The 12313-nt window shown below is 37.9% G+C and overlaps 1 protein-coding gene across 2 annotated transcripts; it reads right to left on the reverse strand.

The window, feature by feature from the left end:
* Positions 1 to 4324: 4324 nt before the first annotated feature.
* On the reverse strand, positions 4325 to 5538 carry LOC124855791 (hepatitis A virus cellular receptor 1-like). 2 transcript variants are annotated; one of them, XM_047345881.1, is made up of 2 exons: positions 5416 to 5538; positions 4325 to 5250 (listed from the first exon to the last, which is right to left on the reverse strand). In XM_047345881.1, exons 1-2 carry the CDS (start codon positions 5476 to 5478, stop codon positions 4693 to 4695), a joined length of 621 nt encoding a protein of 206 aa, XP_047201837.1. In that variant the 5' UTR covers positions 5479 to 5538; the 3' UTR covers positions 4325 to 4692. The 2 variants fall into 2 exon arrangements, with proteins under 2 accessions (XP_047201837.1, XP_047201838.1); XM_047345882.1 differs by having other exon boundaries at positions 4325 to 5266; positions 5416 to 5506.
* Between the last annotated feature and the right edge of the window lie 6775 nt (positions 5539 to 12313).

Here is a 12313-nt window from a genome sequence, read left to right on the forward strand (position 1 = left end):
AGATGTATATGTAGACCTGTTCTTGTTTCACCAGTAATCATGCGTCCTTGGATTGCTTTGGCAGTCGCCAATAAATAAAGAGTCCAGTTTAGAGATGTGTAGTAATAGGTGCCACCATGCAATGGCATGGGAGTCAAGCCACTCACTGCTCTCCCTTCATTGCTATGGCAGGCCCCAACTAAGGAATGTTGAGACTTTTATTTTGTAAATATCAGTGAGCTTATTTTTAAAGGATAAAGTAGATCCATTTCCATCACAGAGTCCCAGCAATAGTGTTAAGACCAATGCTGCAATTATCGCTGTGTGAAATATGAAGATGTTTGTTTTGTAGGGTATGTCTAGGTGTTGTTTTGAAAGTCCAGTATAGTTGTCCTTTTAGGTTTGGCGTACTTCCACTAGATATAAAGAATCTGCTTGCTATTCTAAATCATTGTGTATGCCATTATCAGCTTAAAAAATTACTACTACCTCTGGAAGACTGAGGCTTTAATTTTGAATGTTTCAGTAAGCTTTAGTTTAAAAGGCCAACATGGTCCTATTTCCAACACTGGGTGAGCTCCAACAGTAGTGTGAAGCCCAGTCCTGCAATTATTTATTATTTAAAATGTAAAGGCTTTTATTTTGTAGAGCATATTTTGTATTATTTTGAAAAACCAGCATGGTTGTCCTTTCAGGTCTGGGTTACTTTCATTAGTTACATAGAACTTGCTTGATATTCTAAAATAATTATGTATGCTATTATCAGCTTAAATAATCACTAGTAACTATACAAATTGAGGCTTTTATTTGGAAATTATCAATAATTTTTTTTTTAAAGGGCTGACCTGGTCCTATTTCCTACACTGGATGAACTCCAACATTAGTGTGAAGCCCAGTGCTGCAATTTTCTATAATTTAAAATGTAAAGGCTTTAATTTTGTAGAGCATGTTTTGTCTTATTTTGAAAATCTAGCAGGGTTGTCCTTTCAAGTCTGGGTTATTTCCATTGGTCATATAGAGCCTGCTTGCTCGGCTGAAATCATTGTGTATGCTATTATCAGCTTTAAAAAATCATTTGTAAATATGGAAGGTTGATGTTCAGTGTGAAAAAAAGTTGCAGGGTTTTCTGGAGTTGATCAGGATATTATGCACTCATTATTCGCTGACGATAGGGCTTAATGGAGAAAGAGGAAAAAAACCTAACATTATACATAACAAACATAACAACAATACAACATACTATTAATTCACTCTGATAAGATCAATTTTAGATTATGGATCCTTAGTATATAAACAAGCTGCAAAACAAAAAAGATTCATAAATTAGAGGTAATTCAGAATTAAGCACTGAGATTATGCTGTGGGGCTATGAAAACTTCTCCAAATTTGGCTGTACAGGTGGAAATGGGAGAGCTCCCTTTGCATCTAAGGTATAAACAAATTATGATGAATTATTGGGCAAATTTGCAAAGACATAAGGCAGAAAGACATACAAAGTGGAAAGGCAAAAATATACTTTTTTGCTTGGGCAACAAACAAATGAGGTGGGGAAATGGAATTACAAGAGAAGAGCACTGCTGTGCCCCGTTCAGTTACACCTTATTGATTGTTTCCAAACATTAATATTGATCTAAATATCCACAAAGAAATGCAGATGTATTTATTCATTAAGGTAAGAGGAATTGGATAGATGTTGTAAATCATGGAATTGATAACACATACATATCATTTCTTGTAATATAAACAGATGGTTTTAAGGATTCAGAGTCAGGTAAAACAGGATTTGCATATTTTATTCCTGAACTAAACATATCATTGAAACAAAGAACATCAGATCATTTAGCTGTCTTTACAGTTTAAATGATTGCAATTCTGATGGCGTTACAGTGGGTAGAACAAAACACAATAGAAAGAGTTCTTATCTGCTCAGATTCACTGTCCTCCTTCATGTTGATTATGGGTTTCTCATCCAAAAGCCGTATAGATTTAGTATATGAAATTTTAGGAGACTTTATTTAGACCTACACAATTTCATGTAATAGTTAAATGTGGGTTCCTGCTCATAAAGAAATAGAAGGTAATGAAGTAGCAAATAGTCTAGCCAAACAGTCTTTAAGTCAAGATAGAATTATTGAAATTGCATATAGTAAATCTAAAATAAAATCTGTTATTATGAACAAAGTAAAATCAGAATGGCAGCAGCTTTGGGAGGAGGGAACCAAAGGAGAACATCTATTTCAAATACAAAAATCAGTTGGCAAAAGTAATTGGAGAATATCGAAAAGAACAGGCAGTCATAACTTAGGTGACACAGAAAATCCTTCAAAGGCATCTGTATGTCATGCTGTCATAAATGTTATGCACTTACCCTGTTACTGTATAGCAGATGTGGTCATGATATCAGTCACAAACATTCAGTAGAGTCAGATCGTCCTCCTTAGCATGATGGATCGTGTTCTTACCCACCGGGGTTTGATCCCCAACGGAGGTTGTGTTGACATTGTGTTTTATTTCATTATCATTGGACACAAATAGCTTAGGTTTAGTTGCATTTTATTTTAAACAGGAGCCCCATGGACATTTATAAGTAGCTTTACAATCTGAAAAACTGGGCAAGTAATAAAAGAAGATTGTCACAGAACTGGAGGTATCAGTGGAAGCTGTAATTTAATCTGTATCACATTTTGAGAGTTCAAGCATTATCTAATCATATATTTCTGGGTTTTCAGGCTGATTTTGCTGCATTCATGACAGTTACATTCACTGTTCCTTCACTAAATAAAGGAGATTATGTTTTGTTTTATATTATATTGCAGTTTTTACACAGATTCTGTCACCAATGTCACCTGACTATGCTGCACCTCTAATTTAATTAATTGAGCTTGCCTTGCTGATAACCACATATGTTCAAAAATACATTTCATTTATCCTGGGTTTTATTCTCCTTTACTATACAGCCTGATTGTTTTTCCTGATCAGTTCTTATAACCTTTAGTCTAGTAACTTCTATGGTTTTAGTGAATCTGGATGCTTTCACTGCCTTTTGTCTTGTTGACACACATGAATTTCCCCACTTTGGGACAATAAACGATTTCCTATTCTATTCTATTCTGTAGTAAGTACACTTAATCAATACCTATGTACACTGCTTAAAAAAATAAAGGGAACACTTAAACAAAATATAACTCCAAGTAAATCAAACGTCTGTGAAATCAAACTGTCCACTTAGGAAGCAACACTGATTGACAATCAATTTCACAGATGTTGTGCAAATGGAATAAACAACAGGAAGAAATCTTTGGCAATAAGCAAGACTCACTCAATAAAGGAGTGGTTCTGCAGGTGGGGACCACAGACCACTTCTCAGTACCTTTGCTTTCTGGCTGATGTTTTGGTCAATTTTCAATGTTGAATGGTGGTGCTTTCACACTCGTGGTAGCATGAGACAGATTCTACAACCCACACAAGTGGCTCAGGTAGTGCAGCTCATCCAGGATGGTACATCAATGCAAGCTGTGGCAAGAAGGTTTGCTGTGTCTATCAGCGTAGTGTCCAGAACCTGGACTGAGCCTCATTTTGACTTGTTTTAAGGACATTACATCAAAGTTGGATCAGTCTGTATTGTTTTTTTCCACTTTAATTTTGTGTGTGTGACTCCAAATCCAGGCCTCCATTGGTTAATAAATGTGATTTCCATTGATGATTTTTGTGTGATTTTGTTGTCAGCACATTCAACTTTATACAGAACAAAGTATTCAATGAGAATATTTCATTCATTCAGATCTAGGATGTGTTAGTGTTCCCTTTATTTTTTTTGAGCAGCATAGTTGACTTTGCAGCGAATTGCAGTTGGTACTGTAAAAATCATATGTAATGCAGCCCACATCATCAGCAATGTGGAAGCCAAGTGGCCTGGGTATGACATATTTTTGTGAATCTACATTGAGTGCTAGGCTTGCCTGATATATATGTTTAACCTTTAAATTACACAGCACACACTGGCAATATTCAACCTATGCAAATAATGTGTTAGAAGTTAAAGTTTGGCTCATGACTTAATATGAAAACAAAAAAGTAGACATGCAACTGAAATTTTTCATTCCCTAAAGCTCACTGTGAAGCAGCTGTAGAAGGTGTACTTACAAGACATCATAGAAACATGTGATCAGAAAGGAATAGCTAAAAATGCAGCTGCAGAAAACATGTTAAAATACAACTGCTGCCAGGGTAAACTTGGCTTCTCAGTATGGCAGAGGTGTCACCAAGCTAACGCTACAAGGCCACAACTTCATTCAGTCATGGCTTTCCATTGCCAAGAATCTACTACAATTACCATGCACACAAATCAGTTGTTTCATGTACAGCTTTATTCAGTCAGTCTAAAAACTCCTACAAAGTTAAAAAGGTTGTCATACAAAGCCTTTCAAAACTTAAATTTCTAAGACATCACAGTGAACAGAGGTTAACTTCCAGAGGCAGTTTCACAAACATGGGAGACATTCTTTTAGACTTTTTTTTGAAAATGCACAAAGACAGGAACTTTATGATACACGTTGGGCCAGGACATAGAAAAAGTCGTTTAGTGCTTGAGACAACTCAAAATATCTTCCACCCAAAATAGTAAGTGGAAACCCAAATGTGCTCATGGGAGGGGTCCTTTACGACAAGGCTTAACCTAAACGGACAGCAGAAGTCCAGTCTGGTCCAACACTTTTACAGGGACCAGTCGTACACGACAGGTGCCACCAAGATCAGAGCAAGCAGGAGAACTGGATAGGCTACGATTCTCCCACATGTCGACTTGAAGGTAGAATTTTTCATAGGGACCGTGCTGCCAACAGCTGTCGCGGCGCTGGTAGGGACCGTGCTGCCAACAGCTGTCGCGGCGCTGGTAGGGACCGTGCTGCCAACAGCTGTCGCGGCGCTGGTAGGGACCGTGCTGCCAACAGCTGTCGCGGCGCTGGTAGGGACCATGCTGCCAACAGCTGTCGCGGCGCTGGTAGGGACCGTGCTGCCAACAGCTGTCGCGGCGCTGGTAGGGACCGTGCTGCCAACAGCTGACGCGGCGCTGGTAAGGACCGTGCTGCCAACAGCTGACGCGGCGCTGGTAAGGACCGTGCTGCCAACAGCTGTCGCGGCGCTGGTAGGGACCGTGCTGCCAACAGCTGTCGCGGCGCTGGTAGGGACCGTGCTGCCAGCTACTGTGCTACTTGTAGTTTTGGAGATGCTTCTGATGATAGCCATATTTGGACCATCCAGTGCCCAGACCATCTGCAATAGTCAGAACCTTCATTTAAGATCCATTAGAATGTGGTACTTTACTTAAATCAAAGAAACTCAAGACTTCCTGCATTTAAGTTTTCAAAAGTCAGTTGAGGCCTATTAGGCCAAACTGACTTTGTAAATGCAATACTGAAAATACTTCAAGAAACAAACCTGTAGTGAAATTTGGAAAACAAGCAAAACAGCAGCAAGGAAAGCCCCACACATCTGCTTCATCTTGGTGGTGGTCAATTCTACTATGATTATCCCAGTAGCCCATGCCCTGTTTTTTATACCAACCAGTAGCACCATGAACTAATAGATTGCACCTGTTGTCTGTGTGCTGCCTTCAAGTATCATCTGAGACTGAATAATGGAGCAGTTGCAAAGGGTATTGTTCCAAAGCTAAGCAGGTTTCAAAAAATTACAACAATGAGTTTATATTTATTTCATTGTGTGCAGTTAAAGTGTGATCTTAGGACTCAGATGTGTAAATGCTTGTCTTGATAATAGAGTTAAGAGTAAACTAATATTTCTACTCAATTTTAGACAGAAGATTAATTAAAGATTACATTCTGCCTGAACTACTTGGCTTCTACTTTGAAGATAATTCTGACTTGTGATAGGAAAAGCATCACAGGAAAGCACAAAAAGCATAAATTTGTACTGGAGGACCTCTTGATCCTGAAGACTTTTTAAATCCTCCCCTTTAACTGCATTTAACAAAAAAGAAACCATGAAAGTCAGACTGATGAGAAATTCAGCTTTACCAAATTTAGGAATAATGAAAAAATATAACATATCCATTATATCTGTTGCGCAATAATGTTAATTTTTGAATTTACTTTGAAGTGATAAATATTCAGTGTTTTTAAACATGCAGTGATCAAATGCATTCAGATTGTGCAAAATTGTGTAATATTCAACATACCTTTTGAAAAACAAAATAGTAAGTCAGAATTTAATGAAATGTGTTCCACAAATAGGTTTCACAAATCAAAGAATCTGTACTCAGTTTAGATTCGGTCCAGGAGTGATCCGTATATTTGTAAATTTCACTCCTGTCTCTAAGGTTGTGCTGATCCCAAAAAAGCACCAAAAATACCAATTTCACAACTTCACAAGCAGAATAAAGGTTGTGAAAATCTCAAACTGTAGAATACACCAGTTTAGGTCTGACCACTCTGCACAGCACATTATTGATAATAAGCAATAGAAAACCTGAAGGAGATGCAATTAAAGATTTTTTTTCTGGATGCCCCTTGACCTTGCACCCTGGGTGTGGAGGCATTTCACTCATTTCAAAAACAGCCACTGGCCACAGGTGACATCATATTATTATGACAACTGAGCTATTTGACAATATTGTTTTTTTGCAACACTTGTGACCGTTATGTAGTGAGGGAGGGCATTGACAAAGGAGATCACAACCCTACATTAATGTGTACACAGTTATAAGGCAGCTTCTATTTCTCAGGCTAAATGGGACAAAAAGATATTTAACTAACTGTGAAAAGTTAAAAATTGTAAAAAGTCTGAGAATGATGCAGCACTCTTGAAATTGCCAAGATTTAGGGATTTGAAAATCCAACGTTTTGTTGCAAATAATGAGCAGTCAAAAAATGTGCTGAGACAGAACGACACAAATTAATTACTAAAAAGAACACAACTTGACGCTACCCGGATCCCATTCTCCTACAGTCCTGTTATATTCCAGAAGCCCAGAAGTACAAGATGTATAATGCTTGGATACATGATCAAAGGCAGGAAGGCTGAAATCTGTGGAGGACCGATCCTGACAAAATTTTAAATAAAAGCAGAAATATATATATTTTGTTTTTTCCTTTTCCTTACACATGCGTTTTCATCCAGAAATGTAAATGTTTTCTTTTTCCTTTTCCTTACACATGCCTTTGTTCTTTTGACATTTCCTCGTCTCTCTTTTTCCTTTACCGTATGCATTTCTGCTTCATTATGCAAATGAGGAGGGCTGCCTTCTTCTCTCCAGCTCCTCTCCTATTGGTCAATATACAGGAAGGAGGAGGATCCATGTGCCGGCCGAGGGTGTGTCCCAATTCAAGGGCTGGATACTTCCAAGTGCGTACTTGTGGGCTGATTACATATATGCAAACTTCTGTGAAATCAAACTGTCTGTACTGTTTGGACACACCTTCTCATTCAAAGAGTTGTCTTTATTTTCATCACTATGAATGCCAAGAGTGTGCGGAGCAGTAATGAAAGCAAAAGGTGGCTACTTTGAAGAACCTAGAATATAAGACATATTTTCAGTTGTTTCACACTTTTTTGTTCAGTATATAATTCCACATGTGTTAATTCATAGTTTTGATGCCTTCAGTGTGAAGCTACAACATTCATAGTCATGAAAATAAAAAAATCTCTTTGAATGAGGTGTGTCCAAACTTTTGGTCTGTACTGTAACTAAATGACATGTAAGAGATATGATGTAAAAATGTACAGCTTTAGAGATAACAGCAAACCTTCTTGCCACAGCTTGCATTGATGTGCCATCCTGGATGAGCTGCACTACCTGAGTCACTTGTGTGGGTTGTAGAGTCTGTCTCATGCTACCACGAGTGTGAAACCACCACCAACATTCAAAAGTGACCTAAACATCAGCCAGAAAGCATAGGTACTGAGAAGTGGTCTGTGGTCCCCACCTGCAGAACCACTCCTTTATTGAGTGTGTCTTGCTAATCGCCAAAGATTTTCCCCTGTTGTCTATTTCATTTGCACAACAGCTGTGAAATTGATTGTCAGTGTTGCTTCCTAAGTGGACAGTTTGATTTCACAGAAGTTTGATTTACTTGGATTTATATTGTGTTGTTTATGTGTTCCCTTTATTTTTTTTTCAGCAGTGTATATATGTGTATATATATATATATATATAAAAATATATTTGTATATATATACCACCAGAACATGACTACTGTATGCAGGCAAGTTTATTATAGATGTGATTAATGTTTGAGGGGTATAACTAATTGTCATATTCTGTGAGCACCATCTTATAATTCTGCATATTTCTGATTACATCTTAGTGATGTGGTCCAGCCAGCCCTTTAAACTTGATGACACGGACAGCAGAAAGAGGAATCACAAACATCTGCAGACCACCTGTGTGATGCTTCGCTCACCATCCAGAAACACAAACCACAGGTCTCAGTTGCAGCATCCCATCCAAGTCTCTGACCTTGTGAGAGATTTAGCCACACCGCCAGAGACTTTCTGTTCAGAAAGAAATCTGCCTCTTTGTTCTGTTGAAGAGGTTTTTCCAGGAACCAGTCACTCAGGTTGATCCTGCTGTCGCCGTTGTAAATACTTGTACATAGTTTTATTTTATGCCTTGTCTTGTAATCTTGATCTGTTTGAATGTTTTTTTTTTTCCACATTCTGTTTAAAATGCTATTTGTAATTTTCAAAATAAACTGTGTTTAGAAATTTAAATGAAGTTGATGTATTGTTAGGTCAAATGGAAATAAAATACATTGGTGACAAAAACAATATTGAAATTTATTAGAACAGCTTAAAACTTTAAGAAACTATCTGAACAAAACTTAATATTATTTCTTATATAGCACCTTATTTCGGTACCATTCTTTCTAAGATGGAAAACAGTCTGTCCATTCTCTGTGCCCTCATGTCCTCCCTGATCAACTCCATCATCTCATCATCTCTGTCCCTCTTTCTTTTCTGACCCCTTCCTTGGCTCACTGTCTTCCTTCTCCATCTGGTTGGCCCTGGAGTGTCCTCAGGGATGGAGGCAATTAGAACAGGAGGTGTTGTGGAAGACCTCTGACCCAACACCTCATCCATAAGGACAAACCAGGGCCAAGTAGCAGCAGTGGGATTTTCACTGACTCTCTCTCCTGACCCTGGATACTTACAATCCTAAAGTTAGAGGGAATAAAAGAAGAGTTGACTAAACAGAGAAACCAATAAGACCTTTAGAAATATTTTTATTTGTGTGTGACATGAGAACTTCTGAACAAACTTTATATTTCTTTTTCATATTGTCCCACTTTTTTTTGGCCTGCAAGGGGGTGACCTTCCCCTGTTGGTCCATCTTCTCCAGAACTGTCCTAAACAAACAAAAGGAAAGAGGGAAAACCAAAAGAAGTATGTTAATCACTGGATGGATATTTATGAAAGTTAGAAAGATAGGAGTTACTGAAACTGGACAGAAACTGACTGCTAAGAATGTTGTTATTGTACCTCCAAGCCACGGTGGCTGAGTTTTTAGCTCCAGTAAAAAGGTGGTGGTTCTCACCCCTGAGTTTAATAAACTGGCCCGTCTGCTCCTTTGTCCCTAAACAACAAAAACAAAAAAAAACAAAAAACATCTATCAGTGTAAAAAAAGCATTTTTAAATTTTACATTTGTCTTAATTTGCAGAACATATTAAAATATTTCTATGCAAATGCCTAAAACAAGCTCATTCAAACTTTTCACTTCTTTACTGAGATTTGCTTGCATTTGAAAGTGTATTTCTCTCCAATTGTACCTGGAATCACGAATTATAATGCTAGCTGAATTATAAATATACTTTTAAAAACACATATAGCACATTTCTTCATCAAAAATGAATATTTAAAAGCTTAGTTATTCTCAATCGATACGGTAAGATTACATAAAATCGTCCATTTATTCAGGTTAACTTTAATATCACCTGTAATGTCAAATTGACTTACATGAACAAAAGACACAATACATTAAAATAATAATAACATAAACTGTTAGAAATCACTTGTGTTTAACGTTCACTGTGATCACTGGCAGCAGGAGCTCAGTACCGATAGTCCGGTCAGATCTCTACCGGGTCTAGCTCGCCCCACCGCCGGTAGGACTGGCGAGGCAACCCGGAAAACTCCGAACATGTCGGAGCACGTTTGAAATTAAGCGATGTCTTGATAAATCAAGCAGATTTTTCACGTCTAAACAGTTATATTCCCGCACTAAAAACATTGTCAAAGTTAATTTGTGTCACAGAAAGTGTAATTTTTCACAGTTTACTCATAGCTTTTGCCACTGTGGTCCGCCATGGCTGCCCCTGTTTGACCAAACTGCTTCGACCCGCAATGAATCATGGGAAAAGATGGACCGCGAAGGATACTCACAAGTCATCCTTCAAATCGGGCAAAAGAAGGACACATTTGTCAGCAGCATCTGAAGGACCTTCCGCACCGCGCTGTGACGTAATCGGCCCACAAGTATGCACTTGGAAGTATCCAGCCCCTGAATTGGGACACACCCTCGGCCTGCACATGGATCCTCCTCCTTCCTGTATATTGACCAATAGGAGAGGAGCTGGAGAGAAGAAGGCAGCCCTCCTCATTTGCATAATGAAGGAGAAATGCATACGGTAAAGGAAAAATATGGAGTTAAATTTCTCTCAATATTATTCAATAAAAAAAAACTAATCTCAATCAAAAAATATTAAGTTGTGATCAAAACTTTCAGAGTTTTTCTCACAAAGAGAAAAAAGTTATTTGCAAAACATAAACTTTTATTTGCGCATGTCAAAAATCTTTGGTTACAAGTCTCGCTTTTTTGGTTTTGATGCTCTCTGTTTTTGGTTGAACTCAACGAATTTTGAGTCCTGGGAACATGAACATCCTGGGCGGGGCCTAAAGACGAACGCTGTAAGACGTTTCCCTATTGATTAGCGCTGACTAAAGCAGCAGACTCTGATCCCCCGCACCTCTGAACTTCTGCTCGAACTGCAGGGCTTGCAGCGTCGCCTCAGTGAGGAGACATCAACTGTACAGAAGAAAACTGCGGTCAAGTGAGCCGAAAGTCAGAAATACGCGGTCACGCCAGCCGACACTAGCTCTCTCTTAAAGATTAGCGTCACGCATACAAGGTGCATTATATATATTGCACTTGGGGTAGTTGTGTATTTCTCCAGAAACCTACAGTGAAATTATGAAATACTAATTCTGGTTATAATATACATAACCCTCTAATATAATTGAAGAGATTGTGTTGTCACCTCTCTTGGCTTTGGAGAAATAAATTCCTGAAAGTGGGACAAATGCATATAATGGTTGAGCATTTTGAGGTATTTTGACAAGACATTTCTCCAAAACTGTACAGTAAAATATTTATTCTTTTACATAAAACATGAATGTGAAAGTTGTAAAAATTTAATTAATATAAATGTTCTGTAGGTTACTTTTCTGTTTTCCTCTTATTTTCTCAACCGTTGCCAGGATCGGCGTCCTTTCTGCTCCATTACCGTAATGAACCTTGTATGCGCGACGCTAATCTTTAAGAGAGAGCTGGTGTCGGCTGACGTCACCGCGTATTTCTGACTGTCGGCTCACTTGACCGCAGTTTTCTTCTGTACAGTTGATGTCTCCTCACTGAGGCGACGCTGCAAGCCCTGCAGTTCGAGCAGAAGTTCAGAGGTGCGGGGGATCAGAGTCTGCTGCTTTAGTCAGCGCTAACCAATAGGGAAACGTCTTACAGCGTTCGTCTTTAGGCCCCGCCCAGGATGTTCATGTTTCCAGAACTCAAAATTCGTTGAGTTCAACCAAAAACAGAGATCATCAAAACCAAAAAAGCGAGACTCGTAACCAAAGATTTTTGACCTGCGCAAATAAAAGTTTATGTTTTGCAAATAACTTTTTTCTCTTTGTGAGAAAAAACTCTGAAAGTTTTGATCACAACTTAATATTTTTTGATTGAGATTAGTTTTTTTTGATTGAATATTATTTTTTTGATTGAGATTAGTTTTTTTTGATTGAATATTATTTTTTTGATTGAGATTAGTTTTTTTGATTGAATATTATTTTTTTGATTGAGATTAGTTTTTTTTTTATTGAGATTAGTTTTTTGTTTGATTGAATAATATTGAGACAAATTTAACTCCTTAGAAAAGAGAGACGAAGAAATGTCAAAAGAACAAAGGCATGTGCAAGGAAAGGAAAAATAAAACATTTACATTTCTTGATGAAAACGCATGTGTAAGGAAAAGGAAAAACAAAATATATATATTTCTGCTTTTATTTTTAATTTTGTCAGGATCGGTCCACCATTGCTGGTATTATTC

This window comes from Girardinichthys multiradiatus, chromosome 19 (assembly GCF_021462225.1).
Source record: "Girardinichthys multiradiatus isolate DD_20200921_A chromosome 19, DD_fGirMul_XY1, whole genome shotgun sequence".
Taxonomy (NCBI): domain Eukaryota; kingdom Metazoa; phylum Chordata; class Actinopteri; order Cyprinodontiformes; family Goodeidae; genus Girardinichthys; species Girardinichthys multiradiatus.